Here is a 27,524-nt window from a genome sequence, read left to right on the forward strand (position 1 = left end):
TCGGGGGGAGATAAATGGAACAAACTGTGTACCATTTCCCCACAAAGATACGAGCAGCAGAACAATGGAGAGGCGAAGGAAAAAGTAAAGGAACAAAGGGAACATCAGCCCGAATCAAGAGAGCAGAAGAATTAGAAGCCCCAGCAATGGCTGGGGGGGGGGGGGGGGAAGAGAAAGGAATAGCCACGAAAACGACCAGGACGAGCACCAAGCATTGGCTCCTGGAGACAGACACAAAGGGGCGAAAACCGCGAAATCAGAAGTTGGAGTTCGAGGAAATTAGTGTAATAACCTCGAACGTTCCATTGAAGAATGGACAACGACGAGAAGAGAAAGGACAAAAACAGAGAACACGGAAGAAACAAAGGCGAAAGAGCAACAGAGCACGTTAAAGAATATCAGGGTCGGGATCAGGGTCAGCAAAGTCAGGGTTAGGGGGCATGGGTAAACTGAGCAAAGACGGAGGGAAGGAAACGGGAGAACAGATCAGAGGTGGGCGGGCATGGTCTGGAGGAGGAGGAGGAGGAGGAAGAGGAGGAGACAACGGAGAGGAGCAGTCAAGGACAGCAGCAGGAAGAGGGGGAGTAGAAAGAGGGGAGCGCACCTCAGCAAGAGCAGCAACCGAAAGGGAAGCAGGGGCCAAAGAAACCTCCATAGCAGGAACAGGGGGCGCAAGCACTGAAACGGGAGGGGAAGGAGCAACAGAGCCAGAAGTAGGAGCTGAGGAAGAAAGCGAAGCCTTCTTACCCGCCGGGGAAGTAAGTAAGTAAGTAATTATCAAAAGAAGGCACCAAACCGGAAAGGCTATGTAGCACCATCAAATACGCAAAATAATCAGAGGGCGCTAAATATCACCAAGGATGCCAATACGAGAACAAAAACGCATAAGGCGAACGATATCAAAAGTATCCGAGTCACCAAGAATTCTATCGAGGGACAGGTGACCGCGAGGGGCGGTCGGAAAGCAAGACACACGCTCGTCCTGGAAGTCAGGACATTCAAGAAGGACATGCACGACCGTAAGAGGGACAATGCAACTAGGACAATAAGGAGCAGGGCGGCGCTCCATCAAGTGACCATGGGTTAAGCGAGTATGGCCAATACGCAACCCTCGCCAGAGCTGTTTCCCACCGCCGGTTACGGTGGAAGGAGGACGGCCACGAGGAAACACAACATTTAAGAGTACGTAGCTTGTTACCAGTAACAGACAACCAAGAAGCCTGCCAACGGGTAAGGACTGAGGAATGGATAACCGGGTAAAAGTCGGAATACGGAATGCCTTTACGAGAGATGGGACAAGAGCGGACAGCTTCCTTAGCGGCAGCATCCGCACGCTCATTTAAAGACACTCCAATATGGCTGGGAACCCAACAAAACTCAACCGACTTAAATTTACTGTGAACGAGAAACAGCCAATGCTGGATCTCGACAACTACTGGATGAACTGGATTAAAGCACCCGAGAGCCATGAGGGCACTACGAGAGTCAACAACAACCACAAAGGAAGACTGACAACGAGAAAGCAGGAGACGAAGAGCATAGAGAACAGCATAAAGTTCCGCTGTAAAGATGCTAGTCTCCGGAGGCAAGTGACACATATAAGTGCGATCAGGAAAAACAACAGAGTAGCCAACACCGTCCGCTGACTTAGACCCATCGGTGAAGACAGAAACGGAGCGGGAGTGAGAAGAAAATTGCTCAAGGAAAAGGCGTTTTAGAACCGTAGGAGGGGTAAAAGCTTTAGTGATACGAGTCAAGGATGTACAAAACCGCGGAAGAGGGACCCTCCACGGGGGCAAAGAAGGAACAACACGAGGAGAAACACCAGAAATACGAACGGAAAGAGAATCCTGTAGGCGAGATAACCGGACAGAAAGAGGGAGGTGGTGAAGAGGAACAGGAACCGCAGGAGGGGTAAAAGTTAAAGCACGACAGAGGCGAGAGGAAGGATGTTGCAAGGACCGCGCAAGATAGCGAAGACAGTAGCGATCACGGCGGTCCTGGAGAGACAGGAAGCCAGTGTCAACATACAAGCTAAGGACGGGAGTCGAACGAAAGGCACCAGAACTGAGGCGCAACCCAGTATGGTGCAAAGCATCAAGACGGCGAAGAGTAGAAGGAGAAGCAGACGAGTAAGCAGGGCAACCATAATCGAGCTTAGACAGGACGAGAGAGGAATGTAAAGCAAGGAGTGCGCGCCTATCTGCCCCCCAAGAAGTATGGGACAAGACCCGAAGGAGGGTAAGGGCCTTAGAGCACTCAACACGGAGGTAAGAGATATGGGGAGACCAAGACAAACGAGTGTCAAGGAATAACCCCAAAAGCTTCGCGGAATCTTTGTATTCAAGGGGATGACCATAAAGTGACAAAGAGGGACGAAGAACAACCCGTTTCCGCGTAAAAGTCATGGCACAAGTCTTAGAAGTAGAGAACTTGAAGCCATGACCCGTGGCCCAAGACGACACGGCATCAATTGCAAGTTGAAGCCGGCGTTGAAGGAGAGGCGAATCATCACCCTGACAACAAAGGGTAAGATCATCGACATAGAGAGCGGAGAAGACACCAGAAGGAAGAGAGGAAAGAAGACCATTGAGGGCAACCAGAAAAAGAGTAGTGCTCAGAACACTACCCTGGGGCACACCTTCGTATTGCTGAAAAGAGGGAGACAGAGCGGTACCAAGGCGCACCCGAAAGGAACGACGAGAGAGGAAGCTGCGGAGAAAGAGAGGGAGATGACCACGAAGGCCAAAAGAATGAAGTTGAGATAGGATATGATAACGCCAAGTGGTGTCGTAAGCCTTTTCTAGGTCAAAAAGGACGGCAACAACGGAGGTCTTCGCAGCAAAAGCAGTACGAATATAGACCTCCAAGGTCACCAGGACATCTGTCGTGCTGCGGCACTTGCGGAAACCAAATTGAGAAGGGGAGAGGAGGTGATGGTGTTCCAGGAACCACATCAGACGAACGTTAACCATACGTTCAAAGAGTTTGCAGACACAACTTGTGAGAGCAATAGGGCGAAAGTCCTTAGGGGAAGTACCCAGAGACCCCTGTTTGCGAACAGGGAGGACAACGGCATCGAGCCAGTCCTCAGGGACTGACGACGACTCCCAGATCCGATTATACAGACTCGGTAAATACTGAGACGTGCTCGGAGGGAGATGGCGAAGCATCTCATAATGAATACCATCGGAGCCCGCCGCCGTAGAACCGCAGAGGGCCAGGGCAGAACGAAGTTCTGAGAGAGAGAAGGGATCATTATAGGGAAGCTGAAGATGAGTGCAGAAATCTAAAGGACGAGACTCAAGGACAGGTTTACGAAGAAGGAAAGATTGGGGAAGATGAAGACCAGAGCTAACAGAAGAAAAGTGGGAACCCAGTTCGGAAGCGACCTGCAATGGGTCCGCCACAAGAGTATCATGGAGGCGAAGGACCGGTGAAACATCGGGAACGAACTTACCCGCTATCTTGCGGATACGCTTCCAGATCTGGGCCAGAGGGGTTTCGGACGTAATTGTCGAGACATAAGATGCCCAACATTCACGTTTAGCCGTACGGATGGCCCTACGGGCCACCACACTCGCTTTCCGAAAGAAAAGGAAAGAATCGGTCGTCTGCCGACGGCGGTGCTTCTTCCAGGCAGCACGCTTACAGCGGACAGCCCGAGCACAGTCCGCATTCCACCAGGGAACGCACTTCCGTGGACCCCGAGAGGAAGAGCGAGGAATAGAGCGGAGGGCAGCGTCGAAGACAGTGTCATGAAAAAGGAGGAGAGCGCGAGAGAGGGGCAGAAGGGAGAGGTCAGAGAGAGAGTAGCACTGAGGGAAAATAGGGTCCAGTCCGCCTTAGCAAACTGCCACCTAGGGAAAGAGAGGGAAGGGCGAAAAGAGAAAAAGGAAACAAGGATGGGGAAATGATCACTTCCATGGAGGTCATCAAGAACCTGCCACGTGAAATCTAAGTAAAGAGAAGAAGAGCAGAGAGAAAGATCAAGACAAGAAAGGGTGCGAGTTCGAGAGTCCAAATGAGTGGGCTCACCAGAATTCAGAAGAGACAGGGAAGAAGAGAGGAGAAACGGCTCAAGGAGGCGACCCCGGGTATTCGTCAGAACGTCACCCCGAAGAGAATAACGACAATTGAAGTCACCCAGCAGGAGCACAGGCTCCGGCAAGGAGTCTAGGGAAATTACTAGGGAATCTCTTGGGAAATTACTCTTATTCAGAGTTGTGATAGGCTTGCAGTTTCCCTTAGTGGAAACATGCATGAAATATTGAAACATTAAATGATTAAGTTATCGGTAATCAGGAACGACTTAGAGGAGGAAGAGGATGGGAAGGAGGATCGGAGGGGGGACGAGGAAGAAGACACAAGACACGACAGACCGGGTAGAAGGAAGGGGAACCCCAGACAGAGGACCAGGAGGAGGATCCTTCGGGAGAGAACCCAAAGGGACAGAGGAGGGGGCAGTGGGCGCATCAGGGTCCAAGGCCCGGAAACGGTTGTGAGTCTGAGGAAGGCGGGAAGGACGAGGAGAGGAAGAGCGCAACACGCGAGCATAAGAGATATTAGCATAAGGCGGGAGCCGGCGAACCTGGCGCCTCGCCTCAGGAAAAGATAAACGCTCCCGGTGCTTCAAGTTGAGGACGGCTGCCTCAAGCTTGTAATGGACACACGCACGGGAGAAGGTAGGATGGGCCTCACCGCAGTTGAGGCAACGAGCCTGGGGAGAAGCGCACTCCGACTTAGAGTGACCTTCGCCACCACACAAAGGACAGAGAGAGACAGTCCCGGAGCAGCGGAGGGCACCATGCCCAAACCTCCAGGACTTGTTGCAGAGCCGAGGAAAAGGAATGTACTCCTGGACAGAGCACCTGGCACCAGCAAGAATGACAGAGGGTGGAAGGGTCCTACCATCAAAGGTAATCTTCACAACCCGGAGGAGTTGACGGCGACTACCACGAGGGGGGACGAGTAAACGTGTCCACCTGGAGAATAGAATGGCCCTGGGCAGCAAGGATATGTCGAATATCGTCGTGGCAGTCGCGCAGGTCCCGAACACCGGTCGCAACATGGGGCGGGAGCAAAATAGTGCCAACACTGGCATTCAACTGAGCGTTCTTCGAGACCCGAACAGGGGTCTCGCCAAGGCAGGATAAGGCAGCCAAGCGGGAAGCAGCATCCTGAGAAGGAGCAGCAACGACACGTGTACCGAGACGAATCGGGTTGAAAGTAATTTAGGCATCCACGGAATCAACGAGATGTCGATGGAGGGAGAAATCGTCAGGAGGCGCAGAATCAAGAGGGAGGAGATCAAAATATTTGGCCGACGACGCGGGACCAAACAAAGCTTGATAGGTAGCAGAACTGGAAGGAATCGAGCGAGGGCGGCCGTGACGAGGACGGCGGTGAGAACCCCCAGAGAGAGAGGGGTTAAAAGGCGCATTAGTTACAACTAGAGAAAGAGCCGCGCCAGGGGACGAGGTAGTCACCACTGGGGGCTTGGGGCTCGACCCAACCACAGAGGAGGGAGGGGAGCCAGGGGAAGGAGTCGGAGAGGCCAAAGGAGGAGCAAGGTCGGGGCCCAATGCAGCGGAGGCTACAGAGCCCGGTCTTCCAATACGGACCGACTCGGGGGCTTGGTCGCCCACCCCACGAGCCTGAGAAGGTACACCAGAAGCAGCCGAAACAGGGGTTATCATCATGACGAAAAAAGAATTCATTCACGAATGTGCCCCCACACCCACCATGGAGCCACAATTAGAGGCAGGACACCCAACAAGAAGCTATCGCCGATCTTGCCGGGGCCTCCTAGGGGTGCGTCGTGAGTATACGCCCCACAAACGTCACCTTAAGAAACCGACAGTCCGTCGAGATCGGGTTCAGTGACTAAAGGGGGATTGACAATAAAAGGTTCCCCTCGCTCTCTACGTCGGGTACTACAGTTCTACGGGTGCAAGAGTATGCCTCAAGCACCCGGGCGTCAAAATAGATGAAGTCCAAGGGAAGAACCAGAACGAGCAAAAGTTCGGCAGGAAACGGCAAGCAGATAGGAGAAGAGGGGGGAGAAAAACGAAACAGAAGGAAAAGGAAAAGATGCCCAGCAGAATTGGAGAGGACGGCAGCAGGAGCACAAGGCTAGAAAAAGGACAGAGGACTGTCCCAAGGAGCATCACACTCCGGCAGTGTCCACTAAGCCCCCACACGGCGACAACGAGCTGAGCGGGGAGGGGGTGGAACACAGTAGACGGGGAAGGAATCTTGTGTGTTCGAGTGTGGGGGGCGAGGGTGGCGAGCACCCCCAGTAAAAGGATAGTGGGGGGGGGGTTAAAAGGCACAGTCGTTACGAGAGAGAGTTACGCCAGGTGATGAGGTGGTCACCACTGGGGGACTTGGGGCTCAACTCAGAGGTGGGAGGAGATCAGTGTCAGTCTGAAGAACCAGATTAGCAGCTTTGTCTGGGCCCAACGTAGTAGGGGCTATACAATCCGGATTTCCATCATATTAAGACGTGGGGGGGGGCGCGCCTTGTCACCCACCCTACGAGTCTAAGTTGAATGAGTGTCAAGTCGGTATAGAATGATCAAGAAAATAACTGCATCCACTATTAAGTCCCCACACCCACCATGGAGTCACAATTATGGGCCTGGGAAGCAGATATGGCCCCCCCTCCCACCCCAGAGGTGCATCGTGCACACCCCGCAATTGTCACTTCAAGGCCAGCCAGTCCATCTCTGTCCAGATTGGGTTCAGCAACGAAGGCAGTGAGAAACTTTTTCCCCTCGCTCGACAACGTCGGGTAGTACAGTTCTATAGGAGACCGCACCTTCCCAATCACCCGGCGTCTAAACGGAATTCAACTGAACATATACTCTAACGGCACCATGTTGGCAGGCATGAACAATCAGAAAAGTAAAGACGGAGAGGAAAAAAAACGGCCAGCAAAATTAGTAAAGACGGCAGCAGGAGCACAAGGCTTAAAAAAAATGGAGAACATGTCCCAATGGAGCATCACACTGACACCCGGCCACCAAGCGCCCCCTCATCTTCCCCCTCACCACGACGATGGGCTGGAAAGTGAGGGGATTCCCAGGACGGGCAACTCTGAAGGAGGTGAACAACGTGATCTGTGCTGTACTTATTGAAGGTAAAGGATATTTGTAAACTGGAATTAATACTAGAATTTAACTACAGGAGTGATTGCAGGAAACCGTCCAACAGCAGAGCCTCAACGTAATTTATCTACAGCTCAGTATAGTGAAGAAAGGTTTGGATACCACTTTCACCTAATGCGTCTATTCACCTAGTAGTACATAGGTACCCGAGCTAACCAAGTTTTGTAAAATACAAGCATAAAGTTTTCTTTACAATAAAACGAGAAACTTAATAAAACAAATTTAATGCAAGTCACATGTGTCATTTTACAACAGATAGTAAATAGAAACATTGAATGAATCTCAAGTTCAGGCAAAAATATACATCAACTTTTGCGTTTACTACTCTAAGAAAAGTGCCTAACAGGTCTGGAAGCATAGGGCAAGTGACTGTTTACCTCGTCTATTGTATATCATTGTCGAGACACTCAACACGTACTATGAATTAAATTAAAAATATCAGGTTCAGTCATTTCGTCTATGGTTCCAGACTTCAGCCATTTAAAATTATTTCAATATATAATATATATATACACAACTGAAAATGTGAAAAAATGCTTATGTAGGCAAATGTGCTCGAAACAATATGAAGTCAAGTGGTTTGGTACCAGGGACCAACGTCAAGCAAAAATCCTAACGACTGTTCATTCGCACACCCCCCCCAACATCTATGAAATTTTAATTTTTTGTTCCGCTGGGAGGGAGTGGGGAGGTAATGGCGGTGAAAAATAATTCAAATGCAAAAATAAACCTAACAGCCAGAATTGCTCTTAGAATTTAAATGTATAACATTTGCTAATGTCTATTTCGCCGAGGACCTGACATGCATCAGAATCATTTTGACGTTTTACTTGCCATCTACAAGGATAAAGTACTAGAGAGGAAACTAGGATCTCCCCCCCCCCCCCAGTCATGGAAAAAGATCATTTAGATTTAAAATCTTTAATTTGTAAACTAGTTTGAAATAGAATATATCCCTTCTCTCTCTTAAGCAATTTAATAGTTTTAACACTTATTTAATTTAAAAACAAACTTATTAGCATATTGCTAAAAATCACTAAAATCACATGGAACTAATCATTTGTTACCATTTCGTCATGTTTCGTGTATTTGGAGAGAACACCAAAATTTGAAAATTACAATGTCTTTCCATTAATAAAATTATTTTACAAAAAATTAACCAAATTTCAAATAGTTACCATGTAATAAACTAGTTAAAACAGGAATGTTTCTCTACTTAAATCATAGAAGCCAAATGATAGGTAGCTATGTTCACAATTGCTAGTAACTTAAGACTTCAGGACTCTGATTCAGCGTCCAGCTGAATAATTTTGAGGTATATCCAGGCAAGGTACTGGGTGACCCTGGTGTACACCCCGGGGTACCCCTGGCGCCCACACCCGTACCCGAAGCTGACGATGCCCACCTGCGTCCACCGCCCTCCTGCGTCCTCCGTGATCAGGGCACCGCCAGAATCACCCTTACCAAAACAATATTAATCACAATATATAATAAATTTAGGGAAATGTTGCAATTAATAAATTTAGGCCACTTATTCGGTCTACTGAGAACGCAATACCGAAGGTGTTCAAAAGTTTACTATTAACGTTTCAGCAAATATTCTCAATGGAAAGCATGATTGATATTTTAAAAACTGAGGCAGTGACCCATACAAATTAACAATATAGATTAGCAAAGAAATTTAACTATTCAGCAATGCAGAACATTGAGAAAATCAATTTGACTGTTAATAGTTTTCAGGGACTAACAATTTGTATGATATGGTTCGACAAGAATATTGAAGAGGGCTTATAATAATCAAATATTTTTAAATATTTGCAAGAAAACTGCCAACAATTCTGAAAACTCAGTCTAGTATTAGTTTTAATTAACTAGAATTGAGGTACATAATCAGTGCAGCAGACTGCCGACACCTCATCCAGGCGTGTCTAAATTTCGACCTCAATTTGTCCTGCCTGTCCTAGCATACAGGCAGTTTGTTAGCACAAACCCCCCCCCCCCCACCCCACCCCACGTCTTCTACTCTATTTTGGGTTCAATTTGTATAGTCGGGTTTGTTCTCGCCTTCAATCAAGAGTTCCGGGTTCGAATCCCGGGCGGGACAAATGGTTAGGAGTATTTGCCGTCACCTAGCGTCCTATTCACTTTTAAACAAGTACCAGGAGTTAGCTTGTTGTGGGGTTGCATCTTTTTGTTATATTTAGACGATTTCGGGGCTTTGTGTCCCCGCGGCCCGATTCTCTACCAGGCCTCCACCCTCCCAGGAAGCAGCCTGTGACAGCCGACTAACTCCCAGGTACCTATTTACTGCTAGGTAACAGGGGCATCGGGGTGAAAAAGTCTGCCTGTGTTTCTCGCCGGCGTCCAGGATTGAACCCGGGACCACAGAATCACGCGTCCAGTGTTCTGTCCACTCTGCCACCAGTTCCCCTGGCATCCTGCGCGGGGTCAGGAATTCGACCTGGAAAGGGGGGAGGGGAAGGGATCTATCAGGGTAAAGCACCAAGTCATTACGACTATATAGCACTGGGAAGGGGACAGGATAAGGATTTGAGATGGGATGGGGGGGGTGGGGAAGGAATGGTGCCCAACCACTTGTACGGTCGGGGAATGAACGCCGACCTGCATGACGCGAGACCGTCGCTCTACTGTCCAGGCCAAGTGGTTGGACAAGGGGGAAGGGGCAAGAACTCTACACAAGCCTATTGTGTAAGAACACACTGGCTGCCTGTCCCCGGACATAAAACTATAAGGTAAACTTTTAAAATCAATGCGGTAAGATTTGTACTGCATAACCAATAATTTTTCAATGTGAAGTTTTAGTGGTGGTCAGCACAAGAGCACACATCAAACTCACCTTGCAAGAGTCTTTACTAACACCATCAGCAAAGCTATGGAGAGTACAGAGCATTTTCGACGAGATTGCAGCGATTCCTTCATAGCGTCGTCTGCACTCCTCAAGCCTCAGGAACGGCAGATTGACCTGTGAGGAGTAACATCTGTAAGCCAGCATCCAGCACTACCTGCACATGAGCATGGTACTGATGATGCTCGTCTGTACAATAGTTATATGTGAAGACTGATGGAGGCTGACGGAGGCAGTGTAAACATTTAGTGTAACAATGAAAAAAATGTAATAACTCGTTATCTGCCCCTTGACTTATCAGAGAAGTGTTTTGACAAGAAATATCAGGTTTAAAGACAAGTAATCTTTCTAGATACTGCACTTTTAAACGTTTCTTGCAGGTAGTAAGTTGCGAAATTGTAAACCAAATGTTAGATTATGATTTGACAGTACCACGAAAAAAATTTGCTTACTTCACGTTTTGAAAGAGACCTATAGCTTCGTTCTTTCCTCTCCCCTGCTCAGGCTGCCCGTCCTCAAACAAAGGCCAGACTTCATTCCATGCAGCCGCCAAATTCCTTTTATGAAAAACTTTACACGAGACTACTGATGACGGCCGAACACTTCCGGAACAGGTGCTACGCTGACGACATTTGTTCGAACCACAACGCTGAAAATGCTTCACCTACGTACTAGTACAAATTACCGCCACCAGAAACCAACAGCATCTACCCAGGAACAATGAAACCAACAACAAATGCATTAAAGCCACTTTCAGGAAAATGCTTTACTGCACAATTCCGAAGGGAATGCATATAAATCATTATTTGTTAATGAAGTTAATGCGTGTATAAATTTGCTGTACGGATAACAAATAACCAACACAGTTGACCTATTTCATTGAAGTGGAGTTATGAAGAATACGACAACTGGGAGCTGCAGTAAAAATAAATTCCTGGGAATAGTCAATGCAACTCTGATCTCGGGGAAAATAAGGTAGTTATTCAACTGTATAAATTTGTTCTAATTGCACTTGTGCACTTTGATTATTGTATTCAAGCATGGAAACTTCGTCTTCAGAGAATGCTTTGAGAAAGTCAAACACTAGACAAATATAATTTCAGGACCATGTATAGTACCATACCAGGAACGGGCGAGGGCCACAGGTAGGGAGGGAATTATCAGGGGGAATCAAGCCACTTCGACAATACAACACTTTGAAATTATCAAGATAAGGATTTGGGATGGGACGGGTGGAAAGGAATGGTGCCCAACCACTTTGATGGTTAGGGATTGAACGCCAACTTGCATGAAGCGGGACTGGACCGTCCAGCCAAGTGGTTGGACTGAGGGCCACAAGGCTAAACAACATTGTAAGCCAAACATGGGAGGGCTGATCTCATCGAAACTTAAAATATTTAAGAAATTTAATATTGATCCAGACTACCACTACTATGAAACGTGCAACACGAACTATGAGAATATTATTCTAGCCACAGTGTAGGACTAAAAGCCATGACGCCATTTGCCCCACAAGGTAACCTAACCTAACCCGTGGATCCACCTACCCACCAAAACCCTGCAACAATTTAAGACAAATAGATAAAATCATCAGGACACATGCGGGGGGGGGGGTGGATTCTTTGACAAGCAGCAGGCTTCGTTTTCATCGAAACTACAGAGTGGCCATCAGGTAAATTCAGATATATCGGGTAAAAAAATTAAAGGTAAAAAATCTGGCAAATTCTAGTATTGTGTAAAAAAAACTACCCCCCCCCCCCACCCCTTTCCTAAGATACCCGCGCAACACCACAATTATAAGCCAGACAAATAACCTGAAAACCCCCACCCTGGAGAACAGACCATCTCGCCTCAGCAATGTCACATTTTTACCTATAAACCATTTTTTAAATATTGTTAGACATCTATATAAATAAAAATGGAAATGTTCGTTTGTTCAAAATCTCAAATCTCTGAAAGTTCTTCACCGATTGCTTTGAAATTTTCACACAACGTTCCATTTGCATCCGAGCAGGTTTTTATATACAAACTATATTGATGTCACGTCTGTGACAGGAAAAATCATGCATATTTTGAAAGACTGTCATGTGTTTTTCCATGTGAAGGAAATCTTTAAACCGTTTTACCGATTGCTTTGAAATTTTGACAACGTTGCATTCGAAAAGCAGAGTGTTTTTATATACTTACTATATACATGCCTCACCTGTGACATTAAAAAATCATGCTTTTTTTGAAAAACATCGCTATCTGTTTGGCAGAGCAACACACACTACTCTCCGAAAGTTCTTCACCGACCGCCTTGAAATTTTGACAACGTTCCATTCAAATATGCACGCGTCTTTATATAGCTACTATATAGGTGTCACCTGTGATAAGTAAAAACATGTTTTTCTTTGAAAAACAGCATTATCTGTTGCACGTAAGAGCAACACACGCTATACTACACATGTTACAATTCCATTTAAATGTTTCCGATTGCATTGATAAATTGAATTTTCATAGATTTCGATTTATTTTCATTTTGATTTAATTATTGTTTACCATTGCACTGGAATTGAGCTGTGTTGATTACCACACAATTCATTTCGTGAGTATAGTTTATTTTTTATTTTTTCATTGCTTTTCATTTCGTTTTTTAAGCTGTTCTTATTTTTCAATGATGGGAACATCAGATCAGTTTATGTTCCCAATTTTCTGATAAGAAAGTCAGATCAGATCATTTGGGAATTCCTCGGACAAGGAAGAGGGGAGGACAAGGGGAAGAGAGTGGGAGATGGTGGGGTGAATGAGGACTGGGGGTGGGAGGTAATGCTGGGGAGGACGAGGGGATGGAGAAGTTGGGGATGGTGGGGACGAGGGAACGGATGAATTGAGACTAGTGGGGAGGACAAGGGGAGGGGGGGGGATGGTGGGGAAGAGGGGACGGGGGGAATGGTAGGGAGGGCGAGGGGATGGTGGAGTGGGTAATCGTGGGGAAGACGAGGGGACAGTGGAGTGGGGAATGGTGGGGAGGACAAGAGGATGGGGGAATGGGATTGATTGGGAGGACGGGGGAAGGAGGGAATGGTTGGGAGGACTAGGAGAGAGGGGAAGGTTGCTGTCGCTCAGCAACACATGCGTTGCTGAGCCACAGCAACACGTGGCCGGGTACAGCTAGTAACTTTATAAAAGTGTACCGGAAAATTACCAACACAGTTAAGCCAATTTTATAATTCGTTACAGAGGCACGAGGTATGAGGAGGAAGAGGAGGAGGAGGAGTGTAAGTGCTGCACGATGCACGGGAGTGTACAAAATCTCTAAGACCTACCTGGAGAAGAACCGGGGATGGGAGTCCTCCCTCTCTGGTAAGGCCCCAACCAGCTACAATTCCAGTCACGACATTAGCTCCCTCAGCCAGCGGAACGTCCCAGTCTGAATTTCAGATACAGATTCTTAACACTTCAGGAATAGTCAAAATGCTGTACTTTCTGGGTGCTGCCCTCTTACAGTTTATATTTTATAGACCGGGAAAGCATGATTAAAGCAAGTATAAAATGTTTCTGAAAGGAAGGATAAGACATTTATAAAATAATTTTAAAGTGATAAAGCGTCACACAGTATATAAAGCACATCCAAATATTGCTTGTGTAACAAGTTAGAAGTTTATGTACAAGTAGTCCAGCGTTGTGTCATGTCCCCATGACAGGTCACCGTCCAGTCCATACGGATGGCTCGAGGAAGGTCTTCATAAGAATACTAAGAATGTGAACTTGGTGTCTTATGTATGGGACAGACCTGAAGTATGTGGATACTAGGATCCCTGAAGAGATGAGGCAAGAGGTATGTGTGGAAGTCCTACTAGTATCAATCACTAAATTTAACTGTAATCTTTGAACATCCAAAGATCAATATTTAGATAAGCTAAAAGTTGAAGAAAGTCATGAATGGTGGGCGGCTGGTGCAAGGAGGTTATATCAAAATAAATTCAGAAATATTAAAGTTGTCGAGTGCAAATTTTTGTAAATAGGAATTTCATGAGGACGTTTAGATTTTAAATGAAAATTGTTTTAATTTATTCAAGGTTGAGTGGATGAGCGAAATACCAGGAAGGTGGACAAAAGACATACGGAACATTAGTGTTTTAAAAGTACTCAAAAAGCCCTTTACATATTACTATGAAGCAGTAGGTGCTACTGTGAATGTTTTACTGGAGAGTGATTGTCCCGGCTCACCACTATGGTATATGCTGCGAAAGATATTACAAATTTTACACAAGCTGTAACGCAAGATTATAACTAGCGCCGGGCTAGTAGTTGTCTCCAGGCAGGGATTACAATGCATCACTGTCGCAATATGTTCACAAGGTGTCAAACATCCCTCAGGATGCCAGTAAGAGGACAAAAAGGGAAAAGGCAAGCAACAAGAGACTCGCCAAGGATTGTACCGAGGGACAAGTGACGGAGAGACTAGGACAGCAAAACTACCATCCTGAAAATCCGGACATTTTACACGTATGTGCGTAGTTGCAAAATTTTGACCCTGCACAATGAAATCAATTAACGTGATGTACCTATGAGAAAATCGGGAGGAGCCATAGGGAGGATTAGAAACCCATTCCACTTCAATGTTTCAGATTGCACTGATTAACTGAATTTTCATAAATTTCGATTTATTTTCATTTTGATTATTTTCTGTGACATTGCGTTGGAATTGAGTAGTGTTTAATATACCATTCATTTCCTAAGTATAGATGCCACACCTGTGACAGGTACACACATTAAGAAACGGCACCATCTGTTGCACGTAACAGCAACATGCGCTATACCAAGTATGTTACGATTCTATTTCAATGTTACCGATTGCATTGACAAACCGGCACCAAAGGCACCAAACCGTGAAGGTTATATAGTATCAAATGTGCAGAATAATCAGAGGGCGCTAAATATCCCCAAGGATGCCAATACGAGAACAGAAACGCACAAGGCGAATTATCCAGTTCAAAAGTATCCAATTCGCCAAGAATTCTACCGAGGGACAAGCGACCGTGAGGGACAGTCGGAAAGTAAGACATGCTCGTCCTGGAAGTCAGGACATTCAACAAGGATATGCACGACCATAAGAGGGACAATGCAATTTGGACAATAAGGTGCAGGGCGGCATTCCATTAAGTGACCATGAGTTAAGCGCGCATGGCCAATACACAGCCTCACCCATGCTGTTTACCACCACTGGTTATGGAGGAAGGCAACGAGGAGACCACTCTTTAGAGAACAGTTTGTTACTGGTAACAGAAGACAAACCTGCCAATGGGTAAGGATGGAATAACTGGGTAAGGATGGAATAACTGAGCAAGTCTGAATAGGGAATACCTTTACGGGAGATGGAACAAGAGCAGACAGCTTCACTAGTGGCAACGTCCACACGCTCGTTTAAAGAGACCAATATGGATGGGAACCTAGGAAATCTCAACCTATTTATATTTACTGGAATTTAAACAGCCAATGGTGAATCTCTACGACCACTGAATGGACTGTATTAGATGACCCGAGAGCCGCGAGGGCACTACAAGAGTCAACGACAACTACAAAAGAAGATTGACAAGGAAAACAGGAGACGAAGGGCAGAGAGAATAGCATAAAGTTCAGTTGTGTTTACCATACCATTCATTTCGTGAGTAAAGTTGAATTTTTTCATCATTTTTCATTTCGTTTCTTTAACTTTTTATATATAGGCAATTGGAGCATCAGTTCATTTGATGTTCCCCGTCTCCCGATGAGAACATTAGATCATTTCGGAATGCATCGGACGAGGGAGTGGAGAATGGTGGAGAGGACGAGGGGATGGGAGTGGGGGGACTGTGGGGAGGACGATGGGACAGGGGATGGGGTAATGGTGTGGAGGATGAGGTGGACGGGGTGAGTGGGTGGGGGGGGGGGAAAGGTAGGGAGGACGAGGGGACGGGGGAGTGGGGAATGGTTAGAAGGACGAGGGGACGGAGGAAGGTTGCCGTTTGCGAACCACAGCAACGTGTAGCCGGGTACAGCTAGTATTATATTAGAATATTGTGCATATAGAGGTATAGGCTAGATTAGGGTAGGTGTTTAGTTTCTATTTGCGTTTATTTGTATTTGTAGTACTTGGATTAAGCATTTATAGCGTTGTGGTTCGAACAAAATTCGTCAGTGAAGCACTTTTTCTGGAAACGTTTGAACAAAATCAGTTGAGAGTCTTGTGGAAACATGTTTTCATACATAAACGGCGGGTTTGGCATGTACATGGAATCACTTTTGCGTCTTTAGAGGATGCAGCCCGTCCTCCAAACAAAGACCTAAAAGCAATTCCATGCACTTGCCAAACCCCCTTGTTTATGAATGATACCATTTACATAAGACTTTAATGATTTTGTTCGAACACTTCCAGAACTTTTGCTTCACTGACGAGTTCTGTTCGAACCACAACGCTATAAATGCGTCACCCACATACTACAAATAATCGCCAACAGAACCTTAACACCTAACCTATGCCTATATATGCACAATCTATATAAATAAAAATGTCAATGTCCGTTTGTTCAAAATCACTAATCTCCGAAAGTTCTTCACCGATTGCTTTCAAATTTTGACAACGTTGCATTCGAATCGGCACGGTTTTTACACCTATATACATGCCTCACCTGCGAGGAAAAACATGTTTTTGAGAAACCACTTTATCTGTTGGGCGTTAGAGCAATACACGCTATAATTATGTTACGATACCATTTTAAAGTATCTGATTGCACTGAAATTGAATTTTCAAAAATTTCATTTCAATTTAATTTTACGTAACTGTTGGAATCTAGCTGTATTTACCATACCGTTTATTTCACGAGTATTGTTTTCCATTTTTTTTCCTTATGTTTAACCTTATATTTCAGTGATGGGAACATCAAATCATTTGGGAATGCATCGGACAAGGGAGTGGGGAATGATGGGGGAGGACAAGGGAACGGGAGTGGGGAATGATGGGGAGGATGAGACGGGAATGGAGAATGGGGGGGTGCCAGGGGAGTGGGGGATGGTGGGGAGGATGATGGGACATTGTGAATGGTAGGAAGGATAAGGGGACAGGGGAGTAGTAGGTGATGGTTGGGAGGACGAGGGGACAGGAGAGGGGAATGGTGGGAAGAACTGGGAGACGGGGGAAGGGGTATATGGCTCTGCAATGCATATGCATTGCCGAGCCACAGCAACGCGTGGCCGGGTACAGCTAGTATGCTGTTATAATTTATATTTGAGAACATTCCCGTTTTGAATGAACAGCATTTAAAAAAATTTGAATGCGTCTGTGGGGTCGACCGCTGGATGTAAATACCGAGTCAAGGATGGGTTGGGAGGACGGGCTGCACGCCCTTGTCCACTACACCACCACATGGTCAAAAGTAATGTAACCTGAGATTCAACTTCAGCCCAATCAGTGTTTCCATGCATTTTTCGATCACAGGGTTATAAAACCATGGAACCGCATTCCCGCCGAAGCCTTTAATACCAAAACTTAAATTTCTAAAAAATGTAAAACTTCGCTCCAAATGCACTCCCATCGGCTGTCCCCATTGCAGGGCGGTGTTCTTCGAGTTTACATTACCAGGTTTCCTCGCAACCGGCCATTCGTCTACCAGGACCGTTTGTTTGCTGTAGTTTCAAACTCAGAGCGGCTTGAAGGCCACTCTGTTGCCCTTTCCAGCCTGCCCTCCTGTCAAACAGAGACCTTGGGCCTTTTAAGTCCCACTTCTCGTGGTTTGGACAATTCTTTGACAGTTGCTCGGTGTCTACACCGCCTTTGATTTATTTTACTAGCTGATGTCCTCTTCACGGATTAGACTACTAGCTTGGAGAGAAAATGGTGCGCCGGTCATGACTAACGCTAGTAATGCAGTCAAGCTGTTCCAGTCGCCTGCTGACCACGAGGGCGGTGACGTTCTAATTGGCGCGCTCCAGGCGGCTAGCCAATCTTAATTCCATCTTTCCCAGAAACCCAGTGTCCCTGCTTCTGGCGGAAAAAGATTCCTCTTTCCTTTGCGTTTCAGCCATCTTGCCTCACAGGTTGGGATTCGTAACCTCCATCCCACTTTTAACCAAAAAAATATTCTGGCTTTATTTTTTCCTTAAAACAATCAAATAAAACTATGGGGTTCTGGACTATGTACAAGGGGGGGGGGGGGGGAAGTACACCTTTATAGGCAGGAGTGGAGTATATCTTGCCAGCACGAGTAACTATGTTCAAAAAGCTTACAAGCAATTTGTTAGGACAATGGAACTAAAATCCTTAGTTGGAAGACCCTGGTTTACCGGGTTTTCTATCTAGAAAAATCAACTGGTTGAGCCAGACTTCGGGACTGAAGCAGTTTTTCAAATACAGTCACACATGCACCATATACTGCACAATGCACACGAGAGGACCGAGTATCTCAATACCGTCTGTGCCTGCCACTGACGAATTGCAGAGGGATCAGGTGGATTGAATTCAACAGTAGTTACGAGTTACAGGAATGGTGGAGGATTGTACAAAAGTCTAATGCACAAGATTCCATAATTGGGGCTTAAAAGTAAAGAAAAGAATTATCGAATCCTAATTAAAACCCATTTTATTCTCTACACGATCTGCAACAATGGAACCACGAAGAATGATTGACAGAAGTCATGTTGAACAGATTTACCATAAATCCTGCCAATTCTCTTCTGGATATAACGGAGAAGACGGTCAGTAGTGGAGGACACGTAGGATTTCCAACTCACATTTAGCCAACCAGATGGCCTTGTGAGCTACCACTTATACCCTCCAGAACAACTAAAGATTCGGGAATTTCCCGGCTTCGGAACGTTTTCCAGACCATGCACTTATGGCATAAAATTAGAGAACAAATCAAAATCTGCTAAGAAACGGCACCATGTGACACGGGTAGCACAGCAAGGAACCGAGTTGAAGCCAGCATCTAGGAAGGCGTCCGAGAAAAAACGAACTAGTGAGAAGGGAAGTAACGACACTGCCAGGTAAGAGTAGGGTGCACGGTGAAAAGAATTAGCTCCTTAAACCAGCACCGAAGCAAGAGAATAGCAAAAGGAGGTATACAGGGAACAATATGGGAAATCAGAGGGTTGGTGAGGGCAGAGGTAATGTCAACAGAGATTGGTGGGTCGAGTGGCTTGTGGCAAGGAACATGGGGTTCCAATAACGTCCAGGAAGGGAGTGGTCCCGGGTAGGAGCAGTAAACGAGGGCTGAGAAAGTACAAACTGCAGCGTGGACGCTCCCGATCGTGGTCAGCACCAGGTTTAGCACCAAGAACTCCCATGAGGTCAGTCAGCTCCGCTGCCGAGAAGGGAGGAGATACAGGAACAAGGAAAACGTATTTGGTCAAAAGCGCTACCCACCAGTGAGGGAGAGGAACCAGGCGTACTTTTCAGGCAGATGTAGTTATGTCAAGGTACAAGGAGGTAGACCGAGAATGGCAACAAGTGTTTTGGAGAAGGAGGGATACTGGGCTGGAAGGCCAAATGCAAAAAGTGAAGGAAAGTCTGAGGAAGAAAGATAGGACAGAGGCGGGGGTACAAACAGTGGATAAAGCGCCAAGAGGTGGAAAAAGAGGTGCATGAAGCCAATAGCTTAAAATTACAAAACCGGATTATTTAATCTTGTGGCAATTTCTCCTAGCTTTAAGTTATGTAGACATGTGAAAGACTTACCGGTATCTGGGAGACACACAGGACGTATCCTGTGGGTCATGTTGACGGGCTCCGAGAGCCTTATGAGAGCCACGTCATTAGCCAGGTTCTTGGCATTAAACTTTTCATGAAGGATAATATGAGAGATGGAGTAGACTTGTCGACCTTCCTCCGTGTCGAGAGTAACGTCGTGACCACCAAGCATCACATTGATGTGGCGCACCGACAGCCTGTAAACCAATAGACAATATTAACATTATATTATCCAACTCGCCCTTAGTTCTATTACATAGTACCCTAGACACTACGGTAAGAAAAAATGGAAGTTAATAATCTATATTAACTCTTGTGTATAAATTCTAAAATATTGTAATGTTTTAAATATTCCTAAGATTTTTTTCCATTTTAAATACCTGCTAACCTAACTGTCAGAATAAGAAGCTAATAATTTAGAACGATCCTCCACTTTCAACACTTACTATTCTCAAAGTTCACCATGTGCTCCAAATTAACAAGCCGAAATCTTTTTACATTACCTTTTGGACGACTTGCAGCTAGTTACATTTACGAACTTCTGATTCAAGATTAATTGATGTTGCAGTTTCAAACTATACTAGTTGGAAGAAATGAAGAAACTGACGAGTTTTTAATACCCTTTAACTATTAGTAACTGGCTCTGTTACTCTTGGCAAAATGGGCACGTTTCTTGCTAGTCTTGTGGGTAATGTAAATAGTTTTTAACAGCCATAGACCAAGTCAAGAATACACACGCTGCTTCGACTTGCCAGTGCAACAGACTTAACCTCCGCCTCATCACAAGTGAATAGGATAAGCGCCAAGCATCGGCTGCTAGACACCGAGGTGAACACAGACTAGGAGTTCATGACAACTGGCATAAAAGCCACATATTCCACCGAAATATCGACATGGTAAAGAACAGAGATAATGGGGATAAAAGTCTAAGAGCAATGGACATAGGCACCTAGGAAAAACCATTGGTCAGTTAAATTAGGGCAAGGGGGCCATTATCCAGCGAAGATAGTCAAGAGGATATTGGGAAAGAGCGCATGCGAGTCGAGAGGGTCATAGCGTGGAGGAAGTGGGGCTGAGCAAGGACAGAGCACCAGTGGTGGAATGAAGGGTTATGGGAGCATCCTTAGTGAGGCAAATAGACGCCACTACCGAGATGGGAGGAGAGACAGGAACAATGACAAACCTATTTACCTGCTGGGGGAGGAAGAGTTTACATTTCTGACACGTGCTTGCAAGCAGCTGCGTAATGCACTACAGCCTCCAGTCTCCAGTCTCAGGCAGGGATGGGGAACGACAGTGGATATCATCAACATGGTTACGAGAATATATCAGTTAGATATCTGCCTGGACGGTCCTTTGTCGATCAGGGCCAGAAGACAGAGGGGCGGGCTGAGAAGAGATGGCAGGAGAGGTGAAGGTCACAGTGGATATGGAAGAGGGAGGTGGAGAAGTGGTACAAATAAGGTAGGTAGTTAAAGGCTGGGAAACAAGAAAGGAAATGTAGGTTGGTGATCCTTGGTCTCAGATCAAAGAGAAACTAGTGGAATGGTTGTGGTTCCAAGGCTTTGAAAAAGTTGTGAACGTTGGAAGGGAAGGAGGCAAGGGAGAGTAGTGCGATACAAGCCATGGCAGGGGAAGACATGATCGGGAGTTTTATAACGAGGATGGTTTGTTCATATATATTTTACAAGAATTGTGCAGGAGAATTCAGAGCGTCCTTGGCACAGTTTATCAGTGAGCTTTGGGAGAAGAGCAACCCATCTTAGAGTGGGCTGCCGGTCACCACAAAAAGGGCAAAGGGACTTCTCGCTACTGTACTTTGTGGACCCTATGTCCAAGTTGTGAACATGTATTGCAGAGGTGTAGATAGTGGATAACCCTAAACGAGGCACCAGGTACCGACATGAATTATGAGAGAAAGATCCTACCGGAGTTGGCAAGAGGGGGGGGGGGTGTTATGTAAACTACCTCCATGGGGAAGGTTCTGTCGAGAGATTTATTAATCTTGCGCCAAACTCACCAAATGCAAGAAAAAGTAGCTATGCGTCCGGCTGCCTCGAGAATATGCAACAATGCATATGAAAATCCAGGCGAGTTTTCAACAAAATGGGGTACCTACCGAATATACGTGCTTATGCATTTTTAAATCAACAGTATGGTGATCTTAGAGATGATTTCGGGGCTTTTTTTTTTTTTTTTTAGTGTCCCCGCGGCCCGGTCCTCGACCAGGCCTCCACCCCAGGAAGCAGCCCGTGACAGCTGACTAACACCCAGGTACCTATTTTACTGCTAGGTAACAGGGGCATAGGGTGAAAAACTCTGCCCATTGTTTCTCTGCGGCGCCTGGGATCGAACCCAGGACCACAGGATCACAAATCCCGCTCGGCCGACCGGCTCCCCACGACAAATGATCACGACAAATAGGCCACGTAGCATAAACAAATCATGGAACCGAGGAGTGTTAGAAGGAATCACGAGTCTTTAGGCGAGGTGGGACTCTACTAAGGAGGGAATAAAAAGCACAGTTGTCGCAACTAAATATGGAGGCACTCCAGGTGACGAGGCCTCACCAATGGAGGCTTGGGACTTAACCCTACAAAACCGGGAGGGGAGTGGCGAGGATCAGTTATGGGTAGCCAAAGAAAATGCCTGGTCTGGGTTTAATGTAGCCAGGACTACCGAACCCAAATTTTCATCTCGGTCCAACAAGAGGCCTGGTTGTCACGTGGTTGTGTGAAGTCATTTGGTATCGTGCATCATTCTTTCAAACGTGGGGTCGGGTGCCAATGGATATTACCTTCCCGAGCAGCCTCAAAGTTGCACTCACCCCCTCCCCTCTTTCCATACTGCATTGTACATTCTTCCAAGCCTGTGCAAGACCTTTTTAACCCCCGCCCCCACCCCTCGCCCCAGCTTGGACACCCAGCTTGCCACCCCCAAGGGTGACCCCCTCCAGCGGTAGTCTGATGGGTAGGGGAATGGGGGGGGGGGAAGTGGTGGCGAGGATGGGGGGGGGGGAGAGGAGTGGTGGGGAGGATGGGGTGGGGGGACAGGAGGGCTGCTGTGGCTCAGCAACGCATGTTCAGGTACATCTAGTTCCAAATAATTAAGGTTTTACGGACTGTATACATCTTTAGTGCTAACCAAATATATTTTATTCATTCTACATGCCACAATTTTATCTGCCAATGTCTTCTAGACTGCAACTGTCTTAACACGAACTTGTGATAACTTAATTTCTTGCACTCATCTTTTATTCTTTAAAGAACATGAAAGATAAATGTAACTGCAAGTTATGTACATTTACACGTTTATAAAATCGGTATTTTTAGAAACTAGTTCACTGGATCAAGCGCTTAACATTTAACATTACAAAATCTATCAATATGATAGACTTTCACACTAATTCACCATTAATGAGATGGTTGTATATTAGCACAAGCAACGTCTTACCCAAACCCTTTGACTTTTTACTATATGTGCACAGTAATGCACATTTACGCCTGTTCAAGGTATCAAGCGCTGTAACAAGTCACAATGTGACTGCGCCAGAGATATTACCTGAAATCAAATTGCCATTCATACTGTTAACTTTTGTTTCAGCCAGTGAGAACTGCACATTGAAACTGAACAATAATAACTGCTTGAGGAGAGGAATTCGTGGTATGTTAAGCAAATGCGACATTTCTCCATCGTCTTTTATATTCATTTGTTCTAGTTGTACAGTAATTACAGGCAATTCCCTGCCGATATCAGAAATAAATTAAAGATGGTATATAGAGAACTAAGTTGGTTAAAAGGTGCGAAGCCGTATTCAGGTATATAACTCTCCATCAGCTACTTCAGTAAATCTAGACAATACGCTTGCGTTGCAGGTGCATTAATCAAATTAAGAATCACGATAGGCTTACAGGCTATATTGCAAATGATTGCCAGACTAATAAGCACTTTATTCAGTGTTAAATTAGTATAGGAGACTAAAACATTATTCCATGTTATTTGTAACTGGGTTCATTATGTTATATCTAAAAGAAATAGTACAAGATGTTAAATTATTACAGGCTTCGTATGTGTACACAAGGAAGATCAACTAACTCACACATTGGTGCAGTGAGCAGCGGTGAGGACAAATTGCTTGCCGATAAGGGACGCCCCACAGAAGGCTGACTTGGAGGGCACGTGGACGAGCGCAGCTTGCCAGGGCCAGTCTCCTGACGACGACAGCTTTCCCCCGAGGATCCTCGCCTGCACGTTGCTCATGCCACATCCTTCAACACCGAAGGGGGAAACAAGTAAACACACGGATTTTCCTCATAGGGAAAATGGAACGCTGAAGCAAGATGGAGCATTCAGGGATTAAGGTCCACTTTACCTCAAAATAGCTTAACTAGGCAAAAAAACTTCATGCTAAAAATATTTACTGTAAATAAACCGATTCACAAGTTAATTATCCGATGTTCAAACTTTATGGATGCCTTTTTAAAATTTAGGGTCCATATTTTTTTATTTGTATTTATAAAGTATATATATGTACAACTCATTTTATTTTCTTCACTAGCCAAGGAAAGAAATATTTAAATTCGTGGACTCTAAACTAGTTTCGTATTAAAAAAAAAAATGCGAGTCATAAAATGTTTCCCTCAAAATCTTGAGCCAGCACCCTGGGGCTGGCCCCCACACGCACGCCGTCTTGTTTCAAGGATCTTCAGATATTAAGTTTCCTTGATTTCAATGTATGCGTTATTTGTGTTTAAATTTAGGTTTATCCCTTTCCATGAAAACAATTTTTTCTAAATATTAGTAAGCGATACATAGGCTTCATCGAAATACACGCGTAAGTGCATCTGCTTTACATGTTCCAATTTTTGCCCGAATACCTCCTAAAAATCATGTATATTTGCAACATTTATATATCATTCAATCTAAAGCAGCACTTCCATTCAAAATTAAGAACTATTCAATTAAATGTTTGAATAAAAATGTTATACTACCGTGATGAACGGACATATGTTTAACCTTCAACTCTAATTTAGAAGAGTTCTGTTGACTTAACCATTTCAACCAATCCAGATGTAGCCTCACCATAATATTTTAACAATTGAATAAATATGATAATTGTCACTTCAAACAGTTAATATTTACTCCTAGTCTAAGAATACTCTTAAGCTCTCAGTATTATGAAATTTAGTAACATACTGTAATAGAATTGAACTATATAAATCATAATAACGTTTCATTTTACCCTACATGATATTTAAAATAGATAACGCCAACTCTTTATATCCTAGTACAGCTTAGGATAAAAATATTTGCCCAGAAATTTAAATTTCATAGACCTATGTTTAGGCTATTTTATGAGTAGCATGTTTAGTGACACCGATTTCCAATGTCACTATATGTGTCATTGATTCCCAGTCACCAATGGGGGCACTGGTTGTGCCCCCATTGGTGCACCTGCCCCATTGGCGTTTACAAGGGGAAAATAACGCTACTGACGAGGTCAGGCACGCTAACATTGTTTAGCATTAATGCTAAATCAACATCCTCTATATACTGTGCGATGGCTGCAGATCTGACGTTATCCGCTCAATTTTTAAAAAAGTTTAGTACCATTAAGTCCGACTTTAAAATGAACTGTATAGTAGAAAACGCCTTATATTTATCCGTATAAATTGATTACCTTTTACCCTACAAATTAATAATTAAATTATACTAGTTAAAAGTTTACAAGGCACTTAAGCATAACCAAAGTCGAACTCAATTGGGTCAAATTCTTAAAATGACAATTGGTCGAAACTGGTTGGCAAAGCAACGACCTTCCTCTTTGTTTGACCGGCATTTGAAGCTCTATTTTAATATATAGAGCAAAATTGCTTTAACATTGTTCCATCTTTTATCCTATTTTAAAGCACCTTATGCCTTCCGAGAACTTCACACTAGCTTCACGTTTACGCCTGATAATGGGTCTCAACCACTTAGGCTGGACGTAGAGCGACGATCTCACTTCATGCAGGTCTGCGTTCAATCACCAACCTCCCAAGTGGTGGGGCAACATTCCTTCGTCCTATCCCAAATACTTATCCCTCCAAGTGCTATATAGTGGTAATGGCTTGGTGCTTTCCCTGATAACACTCACTCCCTCCCTCCTGATAATTGGGGCGATATAAAGAATCACGACTCTCGAGATATGGATAATGGTATGTATAAGGTAGACGCAAGACGTTTGTCAATTTTTTTTATATATTGCTCAAATATTTATTGATCAATAACATTGTTATGGGTGATAAAGGGTAATCATTAGAAGATATGGCCAATATGTCTTAAATCCAGAACCATTACAATAATACGGACGTACGTACCAAGAGCATCGTAGTTGGCGGCGTCGTCGTCGTCGTCGTCAAGTTGTTCAGTGTGTTCCACCTTCCTCTTGCCAGCCGGTGATCGCCGTTGTCCATCACCCATACCAGACACACTGCCGGCGGGCAAGACGTTTGCCTCGCTTTCTCTCAGCTTTAAGTTATTTAGAAGGTCGCGGATGCTGGAGTACTCTCGTGTAAGCCGATAGAACTGGATGATCTCTGCATCAGCAGCATCGCCATCTAATATGCGTTTCAAGGTTTCCAATCGAGTGTGTTGCCCGTGTGTAGCGTTGTGGGCTTCGTCAACATGTCTAGTACTGGTTACCGGTTGCCTGCTTCCATATAAGCGGTTGTCGTCGGTGTCCACTTCAGACGTATAAGCTTGAAAGTTTGGAGGATAAGTGGCCGGGTGGATGCCAGCAGGGAACATAACCCTGGCCATGTCTAGGGCAGGGCCGCCAGCAGGTAGTACTGGCCCACCCAACACCACAATCAATATACCAATACCCAAAAAATACTTCATATTCCTGCAAATTCTCAAGTTGCGTATGCAAATTTACTCAAGTCGACAACTCAATAGAAGCTCTTATCACTTCATGTGTACATATAGGGCTTACCGCATACAACGAGCTGACGGCAGTACAACGGTTAGTGCATATATTTATTCATTCATGTCAGTTCTTAAACAAAACTATAAAATGAAATATGTACACTTATCAATGCCAAGGAAACTAGCGGCCGTTCTCGATGACTATTGTCGCATTAGCTCAAAACTTCCTCAATGAAACATTTCACTGAAGTTTGCTTGTTGTAATATATGACGAAGCAATGTAAGAGAAATATTCAGTTCCTTCAACCTTCCTTCCAATCCGTTGGAATTACTCACTGTTCACCAAGACACAATATCTGTCAAACAACACACAAGTCCTTGCTCCTTCCTCATAAACGAGCCGTTATTACACTAGTGGTGAGGACCCGGCGCTCCTGCCACGTCAAGAGCATTAACCTCGCGCAGGAATATCCACCAAAAACAGAAAACGTGGAAACTCAGGTCTCACGCTACGTGGCGTTCAGTCACCAGGGGGTGTTGGTGCTCACGTGACTACTCGGCGCTCAGTCACCAGGGGGTGTTGGTGCTCACGTGACTACTCGGCGCTCAGTCACCAGGGGGTGTTGGTGCTCACGTGACTACTCGGCGTTCAGTCACCAGGAGATGTTGGTGCTCACGTGACTATTCACGCATGAGTCACAGTCTGGTTGATCAGGTGATATAAATAACATTTTTGTACATAATTTTTGAAGTGAGAATGTATCATGCTTCAGATCAAGGAATAATAGCAATAGTTATGATGAGAAAATTATATCATATAATTATATAGCCTTTTACAGCAGGTAAATAATTTCCTTGTGGCCTTTGA

General features: G+C 45.1%; 1 protein-coding gene across 1 annotated transcript; it reads right to left on the reverse strand.

The window, feature by feature from the left end:
* Positions 1-7,380: 7,380 nt before the first annotated feature.
* On the reverse strand, positions 7,381-27,086 carry LOC123770984 (trypsin-1). Its single transcript, XM_045763153.2, has 6 exons — positions 26,107-27,086; positions 23,847-24,015; positions 19,736-19,944; positions 13,347-13,450; positions 10,030-10,155; positions 7,381-8,631 (listed from the first exon to the last, which is right to left on the reverse strand). The coding sequence occupies exons 1-6, from the start codon at positions 26,627-26,629 to the stop codon at positions 8,449-8,451; spliced, it is 1,314 nt and encodes a 437-aa protein (XP_045619109.2). The 5' UTR covers positions 26,630-27,086; the 3' UTR covers positions 7,381-8,448.
* Positions 27,087-27,524: the final 438 nt, after the last annotated feature.

This window comes from Procambarus clarkii, chromosome 65, assembly GCF_040958095.1.
Source record: "Procambarus clarkii isolate CNS0578487 chromosome 65, FALCON_Pclarkii_2.0, whole genome shotgun sequence".
Lineage (NCBI taxonomy): Eukaryota > Metazoa > Arthropoda > Malacostraca > Decapoda > Cambaridae > Procambarus > Procambarus clarkii.